Source organism: Squalius cephalus (genome assembly GCF_949319135.1).
Source record: "Squalius cephalus genome assembly, chromosome: 15".
Taxonomy (NCBI): domain Eukaryota; kingdom Metazoa; phylum Chordata; class Actinopteri; order Cypriniformes; family Leuciscidae; genus Squalius; species Squalius cephalus.
In genome coordinates this window covers 35,671,783-35,695,755 of record NC_137136.1, presented here as the reverse complement: position 1 = coordinate 35,695,755, position 23,973 = coordinate 35,671,783, and the positions used below count along the sequence as shown (strand labels likewise).

The 23,973-nt window shown below is 39.0% G+C and overlaps 1 protein-coding gene across 1 annotated transcript in view; it reads left to right on the top strand.

Moving 5' to 3' along the window:
- The window catches only part of LOC307172575 (NLR family CARD domain-containing protein 3-like), an 81,625-nt gene that overhangs the window by 7,262 nt on the left and 50,390 nt on the right, over positions 1-23,973 (top strand). The window contains exons 4-8 of the mRNA XM_079895078.1: positions 4,527-4,643; positions 4,931-5,026; positions 5,219-6,943; positions 7,840-7,911; positions 13,800-13,973. Of these exons, the coding sequence (XP_079751204.1) occupies positions 4,527-4,643; positions 4,931-5,026; positions 5,219-6,943; positions 7,840-7,911; positions 13,800-13,973 (2,184 nt within the window). The remainder of the gene's footprint in view (positions 1-4,526; positions 4,644-4,930; positions 5,027-5,218; positions 6,944-7,839; positions 7,912-13,799; positions 13,974-23,973) is intronic.

Sequence of the window (23,973 nt, the reverse complement as noted above, 5' to 3'; positions counted from 1 at the left end):
TAAGGATTCATTACTTGAATATAGCCTAGGCTACATTGGAATAAACACTATAACATATTATTTGATTATTTTTGACAAAACATACTATATTTAACATATGAGCAAAAATTGGCAAACAAAAGCTTATTTGAGGTGGCAGATATTTTACAGTAAAAATGTATAATCTATCCAAAACTAATCAATGAAATGGTGTCTCTCATATGTCTGTAACATAGTAACTTTCGTTTTTATTATAAGAAATATAAATGTTAATTTGCAGTTTAATACGTTGCTTATACAAATACATTTTATTTCAACATATTTCACTCGATTTTTACTCAGTAGCCTATAGCAATACAGTTTGCTAAAAGCGAAACATTCACAGACAGAAACGATTCAAATTTAAACCGTCTTTTGCCAGTTGTGGTAAACAGCGGCATCTCTGTCGTTCATTCATTCATTCATGCACAGATACGCGCCGCACTTGAGAACGAAAAAAAAACTTACTACATTATTCCATAGCCTCGGATCTGTTGCTCCTCGTACTTCTGAGGTAAATTTTCCATTATAGTATTATTCCTCACAGCGCTGCGAGACTGTGTAAACAAGTACAATGATCTGATGTGTTTTCTCCAGCTGATGTGGGCGTTCACAGTTTGCATGAATTGCCTCAGACATTTGCGTTTGAATAGCGCGCGCTCTCCGTGGGCGGGGTCACATTACATCTGAATGAGTTCTAATCAGCTCGATTGGAATCGCTCTCTTTTAATGCAGATTTCACAAGATGAGAATATTTGTTTTTTATATAAATTACTTCATTTAAAAGAAGAGAATTCAAGCTTCATGCCTGTGTGTCTGTATGTCTGTTTGACTGAGTATTCGCTGAGTTATGGTTCATTTTCGGACGCGTTTCAGAATGGTCTTCACTGACAGAGAGAAGGCAGAACTCGCATCATGTTTATTTTTCTTTATTTGGCGAAAAGCACAACACTTTGTTTTTATTGTGAGTATACACAAAAATAATACACACTTAACAGGATCGATTGATGTATAACACAAGCATATAAGATAAAAAGAAATATTTTATTTTATTTATTTGTTTTCACTGATAAGGAAAAAAAAGCGAGCCTATCGCGCCGGCATTATAGCCGACCTCAGGGGGTTAATATCTATAATAATAGATTAATATAGAATAATAATAGAATAATGAAATGACATGTAAACCATTAGCTGTCATGCATCAAGAGAGAATTATCAACATTTATAGCATTTATTCATCTTGGTTTGATTACTGTTTGGTTTGTGTTTGGGTTCATATTAGTTTAATGCTTTGCATAAAGTAATGTTAACATGCTAAACATGTATTAGTATATTTAAATAATAATTACTGATTGATCTAGATTAATAAATGCTATAATACTGTTGGGTAAGTTTACCTAATGAATGTTGACAAATGTAGCTTAATTGTAAAGTGTTATTCTAACATTAATATTAGTAATATCCATATTACTACTATTACTCTTTTTCTCTCGGCTGATTCCTCTAGGGGTCGCCACAGCGGCAGTAATATGCCATTAATTTTACTATCACTAATACTACAATTAATATCACTAATCTGTTTATTCATTCAAATTCAATTAATATATGATTGTTTGAAAGTGCAATAATGATGAGACCTAAACTTCATTGGTTCTAGCGTGTCATGCAAGCACATTTGAGCTTTCGGGCCCTATTTTAACGATCTGAAACGCAAGTGTCAAAGCGCAAAGCGCAAGTAACTTTGTGGGCGGGTCTTGGCGCTGTTGCTATTTTCCCGGCGGGATAAATGACTCTTGCGCCAGGCGCAAATCTAAAATGGGTTGGTCTGAAGTAGCTTCATTATTCATAGGTGTGGTTTGGGCGTAACGTCAAATAAACCAATCAGAGCGTCATCTCACATTCCCTTTAAGAGCAGGCGCGCTTTTTCTAAAGCGGATTCCTATTATAACGGCGGATTTGCCAGACGCACACGACGAGCGGTTCACAGCCGAGGAGACCGACGTTCTCGTCAGGGACGTTGGGGATGGAGAAACCCACCCAAATTAACTTCGGTTAAACAGGCATATGATAATTTGGGTAAATGTGTAAGCTAGATGTATGCTTTTATAATAAATTGTATATCTATCTATCTATCTATCTATCTATCGTAATAATGTATGATTTGCAAAAATGAAAACTGCTGCTTCTGTGTAGATGAGAGAAGCAAAGTGTATGCGCATTGTGCACACGCTACATTGATTATGGCCAAGCATGCGCCCTTAAAATAGCATATGAATAACATGCGCAACGCGCCACTGACTTTAAACTATTTTTTCCTGGTTAGTGGCGCAACTGTTTTCTAAACCTGCAAAATAGCATGAAGGAACGTTTGCGCCTGAACACGCCTCCTTTTTTGCGCTGAACCGCCCAGGGAGCGCAAGTTCATTCCCTAGTTTAGCGACGTGCTTCTGTGGAGGGAAAAACGCGCTTTGCGCGGGTGCAAAATAGGAATGATACATGCGTCGGTGTACAAAGTCAATTGCGCTGGGTGCAAGATAGGGCCCTTCGTGTTTACTGTATCATATTTAATTGTTAAAGGGTTAGTTCACCCAAAAATGAAAATTCTGTCAGTAATTACTCACCCTCATGTTGTTCCAACCCCGTAAGACCTTCGTTCATCTTCGGAACACAAATTAAGATATTTTTGATTAAATCTGAGAGCTGGATCACTCCTCCATAGGCTTCTAAGGCATTATAACTTGCTGGCCCAGAAAATGTATTAAAGACATCGTTAATATAGTCCAAGTGACTACAGTGGCTCAATCTTAAGTTTATAAAGCGACGAGAATACTTTTTGTGTGCAAAAAAAAACAAAGGCCTCAAGTTTTTTCAAGTAGTAAAACAGAGTAGCGCATCTGTGTTGTACGTCACACGTAGGCTCACTATTGGCCCGACGCTGGCCATGTGTGTGATGCATGTTACGTACAACACAGAAGCACTGCGCTGTTTTACTACGTGAAAAAACTCAAGGCCCAGAAAGAAGGAAATGAATGGTGGAATAAAGTCGTTATTTTTGTTTGTTTATTGCGCACAAAAAGTATTCTCGTCGCTTTATAAACTTAAGATTGAGCCACTGTAGTCACTTGGACTATATTAATGATGTCTTTAATACATTTTCTGGGCCAGCAAGTTATAATGCCTTAGAAGCCTATGGAGGAGTGAGACAGCTCTCAGATTTAATAAAAAATATCTTAATTTGTGTTCCGAAGATGACCGAAGTTCTAACGGGGTTGGAACAACATGAGGGTGAGTACTGACAGAATTTTCATTTTAGGGGGTAACTAACCCTTTAAGCTCTTTTGTATGTGCGCTGATCAGTGTTGTGAATAAAAGTCTAAATTAAATCAGTTGAATGATGGACTCACCTGTCGGATCTCTGAACTCTTTGAACAAGTCAGGATGAGCAAGTGACAAGTGCTTAGCCAGATTTGATGTACTGCCTCCCGTGACAAATTTAAAGCAGCGTTTGTAGAGTGGTGCATTGAGGTCTGTTGCTTCACCTTTATCATTACTTTTGAAGGCAAAGCAATGCCATATTTCACTCCTACTGCTGCTCTCTTTATTTATTAATTTTGGGCGTGTAGAATGAGCTTCATCTGTTTGATCCATTGTGTTCCTCTGTTGTCACCGTTTGCCGGTTTTGCGTGACCCGCATTAGTTTGGGTAGCGCACTGACGCCTAGCAGTGTACTTCGAAACAGCAGCGCATCAAATACTGAATTGAGCAAAATTATGATATTGTACCGTTTGAAATATAATATATACCGGTATTTTTGCAGTACCGGTATAGCGTGCATCCCTACTACTTTGAAACTGCAGTTATAGTTATCGTTATAGTTATCTTTATAGTTATCATTCTTGGTGTGAATGGGCCTTAATACTAGCAATTACATCAAGTGTAAGCTGAGATTTTTTCCACCTTTATATAGTGGAGTAGGTGTAACATTTAGTTGATTTTTCTAACCGCTGGTTCAGATTTGTTGAAAGCTTCACGGTGTCTGGTCAGAACAGTGATGTTTCACAGCAATAGTACCGTTACTAGAGTACAGTAAGGTGCTTTATCTTTAAAGGTCAGCTAAACATTGGTCTCTTTAGTCGGTTGAGTCTTCGTCCTACATTGTGCCTTTGAGAAGAGTCATGTGACCGTGGTTGATGTTCAACATTCTGTAATTCTATAGTTTATTTCAATTTGTTTGTTTTGAATTCATAATTCCTAATATTATCGGTCGCTTTAATAAAAAAAAATTATGTTTAACATTTTGCAAAACAGAGAGTTAATTTCTCAAAATAATTGTAATCAAAGTTTGAAACACTGCAAAACACCACTGAGTTACAGACGTTAAAACAAAAGTGTCACAATACTCCCTGGTCTTTCCTAACAGAAGATTAGGACAGACAGAAGATTCCAGTAAAAGTGCACAACAATTAATAAGTCTGAATACTTTTTATTTTGATTCGTTTTAAAACCAGTTCAGTCCAGCAGAAGAGCTCAAACCCAGAGTCCAGCTGTGTGTCTATGAAGAGTAACCGCTCTATGGATGACCCAATAAAGTTTAAGAGTGGAGACAAACGGCCTCCTGAACTCAGGTATATCATTTCTATAAAAGTTATTCTTATAGTATTAGATTTTTTATGAAATTGTTATTAATATACAGCAGTTTAATGATCTAGATTGGAACCGAATCATTCTAAGTTCAAATCCTGTAAGTTTCAGTCTATTAATGATTATCATTGTGCTCTTGTGTAAAGCTCTATGTATTGTATTATTAATACATTCACACACTGTAAAAGCTGTTGGTCTGTTACTCAGTTAATGACACAATTGCATCAATATCAGTGTGTCTGATTCTTTACCCTCTTGATTCTGATTTAAGGTCAAACCTTCCATCCAGACCAGTTAAAAACAAAACTGTGTACAAGCCTGTGATTCAACCACAAGACTTTAATGAAAGCATGTATCCTGGTTTCAGGTAAAATGTAGGACTTTTTTGTTGTTGTTAATTTTAGGTGCTGCAATTCACATCACAAATCACTCAAACACATAATTAATGATTAACACATTTCAGAAACCTAATGATGTTCTGTGTCCCATAAATAGTTTTGTAATTTATGGCTATTTACTTCTCTGACTTGTGTAATAATGTGGTATTTTAATCTTACAGCCATGACTCTAAACCTGCAGAAGTCCTCAACACATTGAGATCAAATCTGAGAAAGCGGTTTGAGTGTTTGTATGAGGGAATATCAAAGCAGGGAAACCCAACACTCCTGAACGAGATCTACACAGAGCTCTACATCACAGAGAGTGAAAGTGGAGAGATCAATAATGAGCATGAGGTGAGACAGATTGAGACACAGTCCAGGAGAGCAGAAACAGAGGACACACCGATCAAATGCAGTGACATCTTTAGACTTTTACCTGGACAAGACAAACCCATCAGAACTGTGCTGACAAAGGGAGTCGCTGGCATTGGGAAAACAGTCTCTGTGCAGAAGCTCATCCTGGACTGGGCTGAAGGGAAAGAGAATCAGGACGTCCAGCTCATATTTCCACTTGCTTTCAGAGAGCTCAACTTGATGAAGGACAAAACACTCAGTCTTTCAGATCTTCTTCATCGCTTTTTCCCTGAAACAAAAGAAATGGAAATATCCAGTGATGAGTATAAAGTGTTGTTCATCTTTGATGGTCTGGATGAGTGTCGTCTGACTCTGGATTTTCAGAGCGATGTGAGGTTGTGTGATGTGACTGAATCAGCCTCAGTGGACGAGCTGCTGACGAACCTCATTGTGGGGAATCTGCTTCCCTCTGCTCTCATCTGGATCACCTCCAGACCAGCAGCAGCGGATCTCGTCCCCTCTGAGTGTGTCCATCGAGTGACAGAGGTACGAGGCTTCAGTGACACACAGAAGAAGGAATACTTCAGGAAGAGAATCAGTGATCAGAGTCTGGCCGACAAGATCATCTCACACCTGAAGTCCTCAAGGAGCCTCTTTATTATGTGCCACATCCCAGTGTTCTGCTGGATCTCAGCCACTGTTCTAGAGGAGATGTTGAGTGAAGCAGAGAGAGGAGAGATTCCCAAGACTCTCACTCAGATGTACACACACTTCCTGATCATTCAGACCAACATCAAACATGAGAAGGACTATGAGAAGAAAGTGAAAGATGAAGACATGATTGTCAAACTGGGGAGACTGGCTTATCGGCAGCTTGTGAAAGGCATTCTGATCTTCTATGAGGAAGACCTGAGCGAGTGTGGCATTGATGAGACAGAAGCATCAGTTTACTCAGGATTGTGCACTCAGATCTTCAGAGAGGAGTTGGGCTTGTGTCAGGGGAAAGTCTTCTGCTTTGTTCATCTGAGCATTCAGGAGCATCTAGCAGCTCTATATGTGCATCTCTCCTTTATCAACAATAACATCAATGTGTTTGACCAGATTACCAAACCAACTAATGGAGACAAAGTTTCCCTATCTGATCTCCATCAGAGAGCTGTGGATGAGGCTTTACACAGTAAAAATGGGCATCTGGACCTTTTCCTTCGTTTCCTTCTGGGTCTGTCAGTGGAGTCTAATCAGAGTCTCTTACAAGAACTAAAGACACAGACAGCAAACCGCTCTCACAACAATAAGAGAACAGTTGACTATATTAAAGAAAAGATCAGTGAGAATCCATCTCCAGATAAATACATCAATCTGTTTCACTGTCTGAATGAACTGGGTGATCTTTCTCTAGTGAACGAAGCTGAACCTCATATGAGCAGAGGATTACGTGATGTGAAACTCTCCTCATCTCAGTGGTCAGCTTTAGTGTTTGTGTTGTTGTCCTCAGAGGAGACACTGCAGGTGTTTAACCTGAACAGCTTAATTGGAGATAGAAATGATCAGTAAGTAACACTGAGTGCAATCATTACAGTCTAAAACATTATGAACAAAGAGACACTAAGAGATCAGAGGTGTATAAATCACGGGACACAGATTGATTTCTGGGATATTGTACATCATTTGTGGGAGTTTCTCAAACTGTGTGTGTCCTAGTAAGGCTGCATATCTCGACTGCCACGTCATCAAGTTGGGCCTAAAATTGGGCTGCAAGCGGATCCTCCTGATGATGAGAATCACGTCACGCGGATGCCAAAGTAAACTTGATAAAAGTTAATGGCCTTGATGCCGTTCCTGGTGGCGTTTAGCTCTTCACATTGGCGTAGCGGACGGGCACACAGGGCATATTACATAACTGTTGTTGTTATTATTATTAGGTTACTTTTATCATTAATATTACAGTTTATTTGCCCTGCAATAATTTTATAGCGCATCACCGCATAACTGACACGCTGTGAGGATAAAATATTAGATTATCTTACTGCTCATTTCAAAGACAACTTGTTGAACACAAAACACTTCTTGATTCATGAAAATACACATTTTTTCACTAGGGGCCACAAGAGAAGTATTAAGAAAATAAATTAGATTAATGTCTCATCATCATTTTTCTTTATCACCAGTTGCTGGCAAAATGATGAACAAAGATTCACATTTTGTGTGCATAATTTCCTGTGACAATAAAACTAAGTAAATTATTAAATAAACAAGTAGGTAGGTAAATAAACAAGTAACAAGCAAACAAACTTGTGTGCTTAATTTCTATGAATAATTTGCTGATGCAGGTACAAAAATATATTTTTTCTTTCTTCCCACAATTTACTTGTGATATGAATTATTATTATTATTATTATTATTATTATTAGTATGAATAATTAACTTATTTTTTATTTTCAATTAGTGTCACACAAAACACTGGAGATGAAGTTCTTCAGAAGCTGATGCCTGTGCTTACAGCAACTAGATCAGCGTGGTAAGTAACACTGAAAACAAGCATCACTTTTTAACCCTCTGGGGTATAAGGTGTTTTTGGGGTCCTTGAGATGTTCTGACATGCCCTGACATTTGTGCTTTTTTCAGTTGCTTATAAACATATTAATGGCAAAGGTATAATTACACTCTATTAAGCACAAACAGGGCTACCATAATATGTGAGCAACATGTATGTACATGTTTGTGTTTTTGAGAGAATCATGTTTATGCATGGTTATTGAAAAAAATAAAAATGAAAGTTTCTGAAATAAGGCCACGGAACACATACTAAATATGTGTCCATAAGACTTCTGAATAATGCATTTTGTCGCCTAGAGTTTTTTCTTCAAAATGGTCTGAAAATCATCCTTCCTAATCATTCACATAAAACAATACATTGATTTAAATTTTGCAAGACACTTTCTGTTTGGAAAGGCAATATGCGAGTGGGCGTCAACGACCCAACACCGTCATGCATATTGAGTAGTTCACACCTGAGGAGACAATGGGGCCCGCATACTTAATGAGCCATTCATTCAGTTGTGTCACTGAGCCACAAGAAAGAATCCAAGAGCAATATATATATATATATATATATATATATTCTACCAAATTGGTTCACAGTTGGAAGCATCTAAATTTTTTTTTTTTTCACAAATTGTATAATATCCAAGGAAAACATGTCTAGTAATTGTGCAGTTAATTCTCATACTGTATTTTCAGTTATGGAATATGTATCCTCTCCCCAAATTTGTCACTAATAAAACACAATAAAAATGATTTAAAGAAAAGGCTTATTTATATTTATATTTATATTTTTGTATTAAAAAGGTTACAATTACATCAACAATTCAAGTGTAATCTTTCTTTGTAAAAACTAAAGTATACATTTTATCATATAAAATGTTTCATATTTCAAAGTTAAGGATTCATTACTTGAATATAGCCTATACATTGGAACAAACACATAATAACATATTATTTGATGACTTTATTTTTGACAAAACATACTATATTTAACATATGAGCAAAAATTGGCAAACAAAAGCCTATTTGAGGTGGCAGATATTTTACAGTAAAAATGTATAATCTATACCAGTGGTTCTCAACTCCAGTCCTTGGGACCCGCTGCTCTGCACATTTTGTATGTCTCCCTTATTTAACACACCTGAATCAGATCATCAGCTCGTTAAGAGAGACTCCATGAACTGAACTGAGTGTGTCAGATAAGAGAGACATACAAAATGTGCAGAGCAACGGGTCCCGAGGACTGGAGTTGAGAACCACTGATCTATACAAAACACGGAATGTTGTCTTTCATATGTCTGTAACATAGGTATTTCGTTTTTATTATAAGAAATATAAATGTTAATTTGCATAATGTTGCTTATACAAATACATTTTATTTCAACATTTTTCAGTCGATTTTTACTCATCTCAGTATAGCAATACAGTTTGCTAAAAGTGGATAATTCATTCACACACAGAAACGCGATTCAAATTTAAACCGTCTTTTTGCGAGTTGTGGTAAACAGCGCGCATCCCTGCCGTTCATTCATTCTCACACAGAAACGCGATTCACTTGAGAATGAAAAAAAAACTTACTACAGTATTCCATAGCTCATGATCCGTTGCTTCTCGAAATATCAGCACTTCTGAGGTACATTTTCCATTATTATTATTACGATAGTATTATTCCTCACAGCGCTGCGAGACGGTGTAAACAAGTACAATGATCTGAATAAACTTGATGTGTTTTCTCGAGCTGATATGGGGGTGTTCACAGTTTGCATGGATTGCCTCAGTCATTTGCGTTTGAATAGTGCGCGCTTTCCGTGGGCGGGGTCATATTAAAAATAATGAGCTGAGATGAGAACGACTGACATCTCTCTCTTTTCATACATATTACATAAACTGAGAATACAGTTTTTTTTATATAAATTACTTCATTTAAAAGAAGAGAATTCAACCTTCATGCCTGTGTGTCTGTATGCCTGTTTGACTGAGTATTCGCTGAGTTATTGTTCATTTTCGGACGCGTTTCAGAATTGACTTCACTGACAGAGAGAAAGCAGAACTCACATAATGTTTATTTTTCTTTATTTGGCAAAAAGCACAACACTTTGTTTTTATTGTGAGTATACACAAAAATAATACACACTTAACAGGATCGATTGCTGTATGAAACATGTTTGTAAAATCAAAGTCAACAGAGTATTTGGAGTCTCGTTTGAACTGATAAGAAAAAAAGCGAGCAAATCACGCCGGCGCGATTGCCGACCTCACCCCTGGGGCCGAAGTCCATTAATACCTGACAATGGACACCTCGAAGGGCATTAACCCGCTTATACCATGGTCACTTGCCAAATAACATTTTTTAAAACATTAGTTTATATTTTAATTAGTTTTACAATCGAAATCTAAAGTTACAAGTTACAAACAATAACTTGGTTACCCTGGTTACGCCTGATGGTTTATTTAGGTGTCCACTATCACTTTTTAATGGACACCCTGCAGCCAATCAGAATCGAGTATTCACCCAGACCATGGTATAATAATTATTCATGATGGTGTTGGATCGTTTACGCCCCCCCCCCCCCGCATATTGCCTTTCCAAACAAAAAGTGTCTTACAAAATTTAAATGAATGTATTGTTTTATGTTAATGATTAGGCAGGATGATTTTCACATCATTTTGAAGAAAAAACTCTAGGCGACAACATGCATTATTCAGAAGTCTTGTGGACACATATTTAGTATGTGTTTTGTGGCCTTATTTCAGAAACTTTCATTTTTAGTTTTTTCAATAACCATGCATAAACATTATTTTCTCAAAAATACAAACATGTACATACATGTTGCTCACATATTATGGTAGCCCTGTTTGTGCTAAGTAGTGTGTAATTATACCTTTGACATTAATATGTTTATAAGCAGCTGAAAAAAGCACAAATGTCAGGGCATGTCAGAACATCTCAAGGACCCCAAAAACACCTTAGACCCCAGAGGGTTAAACATTATAACATTTATTACTTAAACATTATAAATTGATGGTTTAACCCTCTGGGGTCTGGGCTGTTTTCTGGGCCTGGAGGTGTTCTGACATGCTCTGCCATTTGTGGTTATTTCTGTTACTTGTGACATTTTCATGGCTAAAGTCTGATTACACTGTATTCAGCACAAACTCTGCTACAATAATATATCAGCAGCATGTATGTAAAAGTTTGTAGTTTTGAGATAATGACATTTATGCGTGGTTTGTGAAAATACAAAAAAAAAAAAATTGTCACTGAAATAAGGCCATGAAACCCATACTGATTATTTCTTCACAAGACTTTTGAAAATTGTATCACGTAGCTTAGAATATTTGCTCCAAAACTATGTGAAAAGCATCCTGACTGCTCATTCAGAGAAGACAATATATTGATTTAAAATTTCTAAGACGTGTTTTGTATGAAAAAGCAATATGCGAAGGGGCGGATCACCTCATTAATATGCAAGCTTTTCACACCTGAGAAAGACAAAGACTTTCCCTAATGGCCCTATTTTAGGAGCTATCAGGCCCTATCATTCTGAGCAACCTTGCACAAAGAATGTGGAGATTTAAAAAAGAATGGCTTTTTGATTGTTTGGATTTATTTACAACACAACATAATCCAAATATACACAACAAATGACAAAAAAAAAAAAAAATCACACTATTGAAAACAATAATCCAAAGACAGAGACATTTGTGCCATTCCTAAAAACATTGTACATACCTTTCATTTCCAAGGGGTTTGATTTTCACTTTACCATGTTCATGTACAGAGACTCATGTCAGTGGCATCTGGTCCCTGAAAGAAAAAAAAAGTGAACATACTGATATCAAGAGAAATAGGGAATATAGTTCTAAAATTTATTGGGAATAAATTTTCGATTTTTCTGGTTAAAATTGCTTTTTAAAATTCACAGAATAGACACACACACAAATGTTTCCAACAATATATAATATAATGAACACCAGGTTTGTTGTGCATTGTAAGCAGTAGGCTATGCACAGTGCTGCATATGATGATATTATCTCATCATTATGATGATATGAAATGATATAATAGTAAAAACATGAAGCCTTTGTTTGGTGAATTTTGCTTTTCAAACGCGATCGCGCTCCAAATATGATACATTCAAACGCGATCGCGCTCCAAATATGATACATTCAAAACCAGAGTTCGCTCCAAAATATGAAACATTATGGTTACCATATTATACATATCTACGTTTGAGCAGATATCCATAAACACAGTAACAGTAAACACGGGTCCAAATATTATAATATTCACCATATATCTAGCAACATTTCAACTGCAATGTGAAGTTTATGCAACAATAACATAAACTAATAAGTAAGAATTTCTTACCTTACATCTGTCTTATCTTCAAAATCGTGTTCTTCTTTTTCTGATGTAAAGCCAATGTAAGCTCACGGCACGTCTTTCAAACTCGACGAAAAGCAGAGACTTGTGAAATTTTTTCGTGCTTTGTTTTTGAGGTAATGAGCGCGTTCGCGTTCCATGTGGAGATTTGCATGTGAATATCTTTTGCGCGTGTGGGTGTGGTCTATTTAAAAATAATTAGCAAGCGCGTGAGAAGCTGGACATCTTGTTGGTTTTATACAAATTGCTTAAACAGAGAATATTTGTTTTCAGTTTGAATCTGATCATTTAAAAGTACACACTTAAATGATTATAAAGATATATGGCTCATAAATGTGTGACAAGTATTCGCTGAGTTTTGTTTCAGTTTATAGACGTGCTCAAGAAAAAAAAAGTTCACCGCGACGGGGGGCAGAAAGCACACCCTGTTTATTTTCTTTATTTTACAAAAGCACAATGATTTTAATGATCTGAAACGCAAGTATCAAGCGTGAAATGCAAGTAACTTTGTGGGCGGATCTCGGTTGCTGTTGCTATTATACCGGCGGGATAAATGACTCTTGCGCCCGACGCAAATCTAAAATGGGTTGGTCTGAAGTAGCTTCATTATTCATAGGTGTGGTTTGGGCGTAACGTGAAATAAACCAATCAGAGCGACATCTCACATTCCCTTTAAGAGCAGACGCGCTTCATGGCGTATTGCTATTGTAACGGCGGATTTGCCAGACGCACGCCAGGAGCGGTTCACAGCCGAGGAGACCGACGTTCTCGCCAGGGCCGTAAAACACAGAGAAGTTACACTGGGGATGGAGAAACCCACCCAAATTAACTTCGGTAAACAGGCGTATGATAATTTGGGCAAATGTGTAAGCTAGATGTATGCTTTTATAATAAATTGTGTATCTATCTATCTATCTATTGTAATAATGTATGATTTTCAAAAATGAAAACTGCTGCTTCTGTGTAGATGAGAGAATCAAAGTGTATGTCCGTTGTTCACACGCTAACGCTACATTGATTATGGCCATGCATGCGCCCTTAAAATAGCATATGAATAACATGCGCAACACGCCACTGACTTTAAACTAGGTTTTTCCTGGTCAGTGCCGGATTTGTTTTCTAAACCTGCAAAATAGCATCAGGGAACGTTTGCACCGGAACACGCCTCCTCTTTGCGCTGAACCGCCCTGGGGAGTGCAAGTGTATTTCCTAGTTTACCGACGTGCGTCTGTGGAGGGAAAAGTCCGGTGTGCGCGGGTGCAAAATAGGAATGATACATGCGTCGGTGTACAAAGTCAGTTGCGCTGGGTGCAAGATAGGGCCCATAATATTTTAGATTTAACAGTTAAATTTACTGATATATTGAATTAATTGTTAAAAAAAGAGATATTGCAAAAATTATAAACACAATTAAGAAAAGCAAAGATTTCTGTTTTGATCTGAGAGAGTGAAGAGTGTGTCATTGTTCTCTACAGGTTGATGAAGTGTGGTGTGACAGATGAAGGTTGTGCTGCTCTGGCTTCAGTTCTGAGATCAAACCCCTCACACCTGAGATATCTGGATCTGTCTAAGAATAAACTAAAAGACTCAGGAGTGAAGCTGTTCTCTGCTGGACTGGCGAATCCTCACTGTAAACTGGAGATACTGGGGTAAGATCATACGTGACTCTCACATGAAACTGTCACTGTGAATTCATAAAGTATAATGAAAATGGAATAAAATTCAGGAAAATAACTATTATTTCATTAATTACAAGTAAAGCTATTAAAACAACATGATCAATCATGATTTTTATGCAAAGCTACTTGGACCACACAAATGTTACTGAGTGCAAGCAGAGAAACTGAAGTGGATATGGAAAAAAGGTTCTTTATATGCCATTGCCGTCATGATTCCTGTCTTGTGTTCCACTTGTTTAATGTGTTCTTTTGTCATTTCCTGTCTTGTGCTAAGTCTTGTAGTCCTATGTAGTTTTTCATCTTGATTAGTCTCCCTAGGTGTATCTTGTTTCCTCATTTCCTAGTTAAGCTTGTTTGCCCCTGTGTATTTATAGCCCTTGTGTTTCACTTGTTACTTGGTCAGTCGTTCTGTAACGATACTGAGGAAGACAGGCGAAGACGAGGATCTAAACGCAGGGTTATTTAATAAAGTAACAAGAAACAAGGAACACAGAACTCAAAGATCAAAGGAACAAAACCAGGGGAATCACAGAGGCAACCATTACACGTACAACAACTGACAAAGTCAGACTGGTTGCCCACTGAAGCTAAGCAGGGCTGAGCCTGGTTAGTACCTGGATGGGAGACCTTCTGGGAAAACCAGGTTGCTGCTGGAAGAGGTGTTAGTGAGGCCAGCAGGGGGTGCTCACCCTGTGGTCTGTGTGGGTCCTAATGCCCCAGTATAGTGACGGGGACACTATACTTCCAAAAGAGCACCGTCCTTCGGATGAGATGTTAAACCGAGGTCCTGACTCTCTGTGGTCATTAAAAATCCCAGGATGTCCTTCGAAAAAGAGTAGGGGTGTAACCCCGGTGTCCTTGTCAAATTTGCCCCTTGGCCTCCTAATCCTCCTCATATACTGATTGGCTTCATCACTCTGACTCCTCTCCACCAGTAAGCTGGTGTGTGGTGGGCGTTCTGGCGCAATATGGCTGCCGTCGCATCATCCAAGTGGATGCTGCACATTGGTGGTGGTTGAGGAGATTCCCCCCTTCTATGTAAAGCGCTTTGAGGTCTCAGAAAAAGCGCTATATAAATGTAACAAATTATTATTATTATTATATTATTATTAGTAGTAGTATTATAGCCTAGATATTATTATTAATATAAACTACGCTACAAAAAAAGTAAAACAAAATAATGCCATTAATCTGGATTTTTTTCCATTCAAACCGGATTCGGAATATTAATAAGAAATGCAGGAACAGAAACATTAAAATAAGCGACTGATTCTGCTCGGAGTGAACCGGTGGAATATTATTATTATTATTATTTTATTATTATTATTATTATTATTTGTTTTTAATCCCTGGAAAAAATATAATACAGATTACTAGTACTTTTAAGTGTCCAATGAACAAACAAAATTATTAAAATATCAGAATTATTTGGTGGAGGTTTCTGCTACTAAAACTGTATAAAATAAATTAGTGAGTGATTTAGAATAAAAAGCATAACATGTCTGAACAGGTCATGTCTGTGGCAAAGACACACATTAAAATGCAATTGTTGAAAACTTTTTCTTCGTCGAAGCAGTTCTTCCCAAGACAGTCTGGCTAACATACTTTAAATGGTTTCTTTATAGGCCTTTCAGTGGGCTGTCCTTAAAGGTGCTAAACATACACACAGCCTTAGAGGTAACCACTAAATCTAATCATCTAAAGACAATAGAGGCAATTGCCCCCAACTGAGATAATGGTACCCCCCCCCCCCCCCCCCAAATGGTATACACAACAAATGGTCACGAGACCTTAGACTAGGTAACATTCCCACACAGTCCAACTCTTAGTTGGAAAATCAAAGACTAACAAAACCCCTGACTATTACAACGTTTAGACAGCTGACTTAAAGCTGACTTCTGATCAGTAAATTGATGCCATCATGTTCACCTTGAATGCCCAATACAGTGTAATTCACCTTAGTTTTTCATGTGATGTTATGTAAGGAAGTAAGATCAGCAGATCTTAAACATATTCTTAAATTTTAACCCTTCAGTCCCCTCTTTGAGAGTTCTTAAAATAACTCTCACAAAATACAAATTTAAACACTTAAAAGTTCAATTCTTGTAACTTGAAAAAGTTACAGGCACATCGCATATGTTCATTCTTGTAACTTGTGTAAGTTACAGGCACATATAACTTGCTCTGTGTTGTTCATCTGTAATTGCATGTTGACACAGAAACAAACATGCACTTAGGGTCCGTGAAATCTTACGAGTAATATTCTTTTATGGTTGGACCAGTTATTTTCTCGTGCGAGGTGTGAGTCATTTGTTGAATGAAACACTTGATACTGTGGACGCATACGTAGAACGCCAATAGGAGAAATAACAGCAAAATTGCTATTTCTTTAATCCACAGCCAGGGTTTACCAATCAAGTTTCCGAACCATGAAGAATTGTCTCCAGTCATCTGGTGTAATTTTGTTGAAAGATCAAGAATGTCTTGTTGGATTTTGTTCAAGTTCTCTGTTGGATCCATTAACCCGGTGCAGCACTCAGGGCCGATAATGGTGCAAGCTCCCCCTTGCGTTGCAAGAATGTAATCCAAGGCTACTCTGTTCTGTAAGATCATTATCTTGTGCGAAGCGAGAGTGTTCGTGATGTTGCCCAGGGCCAAAGCCATATCATTGGCCAATTTCTGTACAGAATCCGACAGGCTTCTGACTTGATCGAGAGCCTGCATAACACCGTACGATGGGATTAAGGCTCCAAGAGTTCTTGACCACCACGTTTGAACACAAGTGAGTCCTGGAATGCAGCCATCTGTGTTGGTAGAAGGAGCTGAATCATGTAACTGTGGAGAGCTTGGAGTGGAGTATGTGTTTTTTCTGATAGCTGGCAGAACATACACCAGGGTGCACCTGCCATTGAATTGGCTGGGTAGGATGCTGTAGACAGAAGCTCCACATAACCAAAAAGTGCCAGTTGGTGGAGGAATCATACACAACTGATTTATTGCAAAAAGTTTTGGTAGGGATGGGTTCCTGGAGAGACACTCGTTTAAATCATTTTCCTGTTTCATTTCTGTAGTAGTGACGTACACATGGGAATCATCTGTTCCTCTTTCAATCACAAAACTGCAACGTTCACGAGGAATTTCACCCAGTGGAGTCGATGCTGGAGCATAATTTTCTATGCACCAGTGGAACATCATTGGCAGGAGTAGATCTGTCATGATGGGAGTAGCTGAAGTTAGGTTGCAGGATGGTAGTCCAGGAATGCAACACTGAGAAACTGGAGGAATGGCTACCTTGTGACATGTATCCTTGTTGAATAATCCACTGGTATGATGATCGAATAATGTACACGTGTCACATTTGGAGATAGGGTGTGCAACCCAAGGGATTCCGGCTCCTACTGAAGGTGCATGTGGCATGCAAACGTTCTTTCCAGCAAACAAGGCATTTCTTGACATATTCATCAGCTCTAAGAATATGTTGTTTCTGGGGTCTACACTTTGCGCTATGTCCATGATGGTTAGTATTAAGGCAATCTTGATCATGTTGCTGGATGACTGAAGTTCCCGTAGATTAATTTCTGCGTTGTGTATTTTTTTTTCTTCTGTGTTGGTTGTAGTCTCTGCAGTTGGTCTAGTTGTTTTCCGGAGGTTGGGTCTTCATGTGCAGGTGTGTAGGTCAGTGCATATGATTCTCAGGATAACCGTCAAGTGGTATCTGCACAGAGTTAAGAAAGAAAAAAAAAAAAAAAGAAAAAAAAAAAAACAACTGCAACAGACCAGTATTCATTGTAAAAACTTCAAACATTAGGGTTGTATCCTCTGTTCAATCTGAGTCTACTACTTGTGGTTCCTTCTTTCCCTATTTCTTAATTCATGAGACACCTAAAAGGAACAGTGAGGTGAGGATGGACTATGGTTGGGAAGGGCCTATAAGGGAATCTTCACCGCAAGGTTGGCCCCCGAAAGCCTGTTGCTTCCAGTTCTTCCTGGGCTCCTCACTGGTCCATGTGTCCTATCCTATCCCTGTAGGGGGAGGAACCACTTTGCAATGTGACACATGAGTCCATGTTTTCTTTCCCTGGCACAACACTGCAGCTGCTGTAATCAACATTACTTGATGTGGTCCATGCCACTTAGGTTCTAACGGCTTGTGTCTGAATGATTTTATTATGACCCACTGACCTGGGATGATTGTGTGTCCACCCTCTGGTGGAGTCTGCCAACATGACTCAACTCTCTCTCTGGCACTCTGTACTGCCTTTGTAAGGTGTTCACAGTAAGAGATCAGGGCATCTGAGGCAATGTGAACATCAGCATTTCTAAGATCAATCACACCTGGCATCTGCATTGGGCGTCCTGTAATAATCTCATGAGGGCTCAGTCCTACGGATCTGTTAGATGACGCTCTCATACTACACAGTACAGCTGGCAGTTCTTCCACCCATGACACTCCTTCCTGATGCATTTTGCTTAGCCTGGTTTTGATTGTTCTGTTTGCCCTTTCAACCTGTCCTGATGCTTGTGGCCTGTAGGGGCAGTGAAGATTCCACTTAATCTTCAACATTTTAGACACTTCTTTAACTACCTGTCCTGTGAAGTGCGTACCCTGATCTGAGTCAATGCAATCTGGTAATCCCCATCTGGAAATGAAATCAGTGACAAGACATTTAGCAGTATGTGCAGCGGTAGCACGCCCTGTTGGATAAGCTTCTACCCATCTTGAGAATTTGTCTATTATTACCAAAACGTCAGTTTTTCCCTTACAATGAGGCAACGAGATGTAATCAACTTGCAGGTGACGAAATGGTCTTGGTGGAGCTGGGGTATGTGCTGCTGGTGTAATGGCTGCTGGTACATCATTATTTTTCTGACATGTAACACACCTCTTGGCTGTTTCGGTGGCTACATTTCTGAATTTTGGATTGCACCATTGATTTGAGAACCTGTGATTCATCGTTGCTGGACCACTGTGACCCAAATTGTGTATTTGTTGAGCCAAATATGGCAGCAGTGATTCGGGAGCAACATACTTCTCCCCTTTGGTCCAGCAGCCAGATGAATCAACGGTGGCTCCTTTGTCTAACCATGTCCATGCTTCATATAGAGGAACATCTTTGTACAAATCAATGATAGATTCAGGAGGCAGAATTGTCTTCTGTGCTGTACTACCTGAACACACTTGTACAGTTACATAGGAACAAGCCTGTTTAGCTGCTACATCTGCAAGAGCATTACCTTTAGCTTCTGTAGTGTTAGTTGTGATATGTGCTTTCACTTTGATCACCGCTAATTTCTTTGGAAGTTTCATGGCAAACATAAGATCTTTCACTAATTCAGCATGCTTAATGGGGGATCCAGCAGAAGTTAGAAACTGTCTGGTTTGCCAAATGACACCAAAATCATGAATAACCCCTAAAGCATACCTGGAATCTGTGTAGATATTTGCAACTGATCCTGAAGCTAGTGTGCATGCTCTAGTTAAAGCTACCAGTTCTGCAGCCTGAGCTGAAAAATGATCTGGAAGACGACCTGAAGCTACCACCTCAGTGGTGGACGTTACTGCATAACCTGCTCGTCTGTTCCCTTCAATTACTTGAGCTGAACCATCAACAAACAACTCAAATTCTGCATTTTCTATGGGAGTTTCTGCTATTTCACTTGTCGTTGCGTATGTAAGCGTAACACAATCATGAGTCATTTCGCCTTCATCCTCTAACACAACTTCAGTCATTGCAGACATCATACATGATGAGGGGTTCGTGACTGGTGCACGCTGTAAAACAATGTTCGGGGCTGTGAGAGTAGTTAACCAATTTCCCCAACGAGAGGAAGTGACAGAAGTGATTTTTGCTTGATTCATTAGTGCGGACACTGCGTGAGGGCATTTTACATTTACCGTCTGACCTAACACCATTACTGATGAAGCCTGAAGCGCTAGATGAACTGCCTGTACTGCTCTGAGGCATGGTCCCATACCTTGAGCTACTATGTCAAGTTTACCAGAATAGTAATGAATTGGACGTAAACTGCCCCCATGATCTTGCATTAGACATGCAGTCATAAAGCCCAAGTGTTCATGGACATAAAGCACAAAGGGTCTATCAGCTTGGGCAATTCCTAATGCTGGTGCTTGACATAGTGCTCTCTTCAAATCATTGAATGCTTTGAGGTGAAGTTCTTCCATACAAACAATATCTGAATCTTTACCATGGCCTTTCAACAAGTCATAGAGAGGCTGAGCAATCGAGGCATATTCTTCAATCCACGGTCTACAGTAACCTGCTGTTCCTAAAAATGAGCGTAGTGTTTTAATGGTAGTAGGCGGAGGTATGGCTTTGACTGAAGCCGTTCGATCCTGTGTAATAGATCTATTTCCTGCAGCAGTTGTTTGACCCAGAAATGTGACTTGCTTTTTAGCAATTTGAGCTTTGTGAAAGCTGCATTTGTGTCCTTTTTTATGCAAATAGTCCAACAATGATGCCAATTCAGTTTGATGTACCTCGTGGTCTGTTGAGGCAATCAAAATATCATCGACATATTGGATCATAGTGGACTGTTTTACTGGACATTCTGGGTCACACAAATCACGTCTGACAGCCTGATGGTATATGGTCGGGGAGTTTTGAAATCCCTGGGCCAATCGGGTCCACTGATATTGTTCATGGTCAACTGTGAAAGCTAACCATGGCTGGCTGTCAGAGTGCAATGGTACGGAAAAGAATCCATGAGACATATCAATTACTGAAAAAATCTTACAATCTAATGGTAAGCCATTACAAATTGTAGATGGATCTGCCACTAGCGGGGTGATTTTATCAATGTTTTTATTGGCTACTCTGTAGTCTATGGTAAGTCTCCATGTCCCATTGGATTTCTTGATTGGCCATATGGGTGAGTTACAGGGACTGTTGGTTTTAACTAGCACTCCTTGCGTCAGCAACTTTTCTACAATAGGTTTGATTCCCTGTATGGCTTCCTTACTGATCGGATACTGTTTGGTAACCGGGGGTGGAGTCCCTGTCAGTTTGACTGGTTCTACACCTGTCAATAAACCACAATCATCCTTGTCATTAGCCTAAATTGGATGATTCAGTAAGAAAGCATACTCTGGAGGGATTGCATTATTGGTAGAAACGTGTGCTGAGGAAATTTTAATGCTAGCAGATTCTGAGGACATGTCTAAAGTTAGATGTACTTGTCTCAGGAAATCCATGCCTAAAATTGCACCTGTATTCAATGGAGCACATAGCAATATTGTCGTCAGAGTTTTCGGGCCAAATTGTACCTCTATGGGCGGAGTTTCATACAAAACAGAATCTTCACCTATTACGCCAGTTAAAGAAAGTTTGGTTTTCTTGTACGGGATGTCTAAACCTTTAGCCAATTTTGTAGGAATTATTGTAATCTCTGCACCTGTATCAAGCAAAAAATCAATCTCTTTTTCTTTTATGCTACCTTTCACAAAAATTCTTTTGTCATTATGATGGATTACAGGGGAAAGGTAGCTACTCACAGCCCCAACAATTAGTTTTTTTCCTGTTCTTTTTGTGCTCTTAGAAGAGCCTGAGCGAGCTGCCCTAAAGTTTCAGTGGACATTGGCGGAACTACATCAGGATTGTAGGCAGGCTGAGAGGGAGCAGAATTATGCATTCTATTTCTTTTATTATCTTGCAACTTCTTCCTACATTCTTTCTCCCAATGCCCTGATTTTCCACAGTAGTGGCATGTGCTTTCTTTTTTAGTCCATCTATTGTCTTGTTTTGTTGGGTTAAACGTTGCTGCTGCTATTCTCACTTGGGTTTTAACATCAGCATCCCTTTCCCATGTAGCTAACCTGTCTAGGTTACTTCTGAGAGTTCCGTTAGCCCACGTAACATGTAGGAATGGCAAGGCTGATCTGTATTCAGCTATAAGACCATCTGCCCAAATACGGATTAGAGCTCATCTATCATCTAGTACACTTTCAGAATCCTCCACTATTCCACTGTACGTGGCAGCTGCCTGAGAAAATCTTTCAGTGTATTCACTTATAGTCTCTCCTTTCTTTTGTGCACATCTAGTAACTTTCGACCAATCTATTTTTGGTCCTAAGAGATTCTTTAGGATTTTCAAAACACCTTCTCTCAAATCGCCTTTACTGGCATGTTGTAGTTCAGACGTAACAGCAGACTCAAAACTGTTGAATTCAGATTCAGTTAGAATTTGTGACATCAGCTGTGTAACTTCTGGCAACGACATGTCGTAAAGACGCATTTTACTGATCAATGCTCTTCTAAATTCAGAAAAATCTGTGCGTGCTGAGGGTAAACTCTGGGATAATCTCTCGATATCTTTAGGTTCTAGCGCTTTGGCAACAGCTTGTATTTGGACAACAGAAGAGTTGGCAGGAACATTTTCAGTTCCCTCAATTCCCTGAGATCTTCTCCTTGCCCCACAGACCTTCACTGAATCTGCAGGCTTATCAATTACTGATGGGATGGCTACATCTGTTTCAAAGAAAGCTTTTAAGTCCGGATAAATGTTATCCGGCTGACTAAATTCTCCCTCATCAGTTTTTTCTGCGTCTTTGTTGCGGTGTAATTTCTTAGTCAAAGAAGATATTCTAGCACGGAGCTCATTGTTCTGTTTCTCTAGCTCTGAGTTGCGTTTAGACTGTTCTGTAGCTATTGCTAAAACGAATTCTCGGTGGCAACAAATAATGGCTTTAACCTTGTTCTTGCGAACACTTGCTCCTATTACCTTTTTACAATCTTCCATTGACCATGCTTTGTCTGGATGAATCTCATATTTCTTTGTCAAATCCAATCTGACGGACTTCGTCACTATAGAGTCCATTTGCTCTCCCAACAATGTTTTAAATTTGCTTTCTGACCACAATGGAGCCGCACGGCCACCTTTTTTAGTAGTGGGGATCAGTCTGGCATTTTTCCTAAACATTTTTTTGTGAGTTTTCTTTGTTACCACACAATCAAAAACACTAAAACTTCTCTCTAGTGTCTACACAGAGGGTACACTTGTTAACACATCAGCTATTGTTAACCTTCCTTGCCCAGAGCAAAGGATTTCACAAATTATCTTCCCTGCCTACACTAGCACTTTACGCTAAAAAGACGCTACTTCTCTGAACGGCGCAGAGGATATCAAACTTGTACTGGTCTTTAAAAGTTCTTTGAATGGATTAAAACTCACCAAGTCTTTCGTTTGTAGAGAAAGATTCCTTCTGGAAAAATTCAGTCTTTGAGATCTTTTTTGGAGCTTGAAGTTTTTCAATCTGGAGGAAGCTGGAAAGATTCAGTCTGGCAATCTTTGTCAGATCTTTTGTTGAGCTTGAAGTTTCAAGGTTCCATCTGGAAAGTTCATTCTTTGAGTTTCAGTTTCTCCATCCGGGTCGCAGGCACCAAATTGTTGAAAACTTTTTCTTTGTCGAAGCAAGAGACCAGGAGACGTTGGGGATCACGTTCAAACAAAGTTATTCTTTATTGAGGACTTCGCGTTGACGCGGCTGCAGTTCTTCCCAAGACAGTCTGGCTAACATATTTTAAATGGTTTCTTTATAGGCCTTTCAGTGGGCTGTCCTTAAAGGTGCTAAAGATACACACAGCCTTAGAGGTAACCACTAAATCTAATCATCTAAAGACAATAGAGGCAATTGCCCCCAACTGAGATAATGGTACCCCCCCCCCCCCCCCAAATGGTATACACAACAAATGGTCACGAGACCTTAGACTAGGTAACATTCCCACACAGTCCAACAGAACATGATGGCAGTGTGTCACCGGCCTTATCGAGCTGATGGGGGCGTTTCACAGGTTTGTATGAATCGCCTCACATTTGCGTTTGTATAGCGCGGTCTCCGTGGGCGGAGTCACATTAAAACTTTAATTAGCTGAGATGAGAACGACTGACATCTCTCTCTTTACATACATATTACATAAACTGTGAATATTTGTTTTTTATAAAAATTACTTCA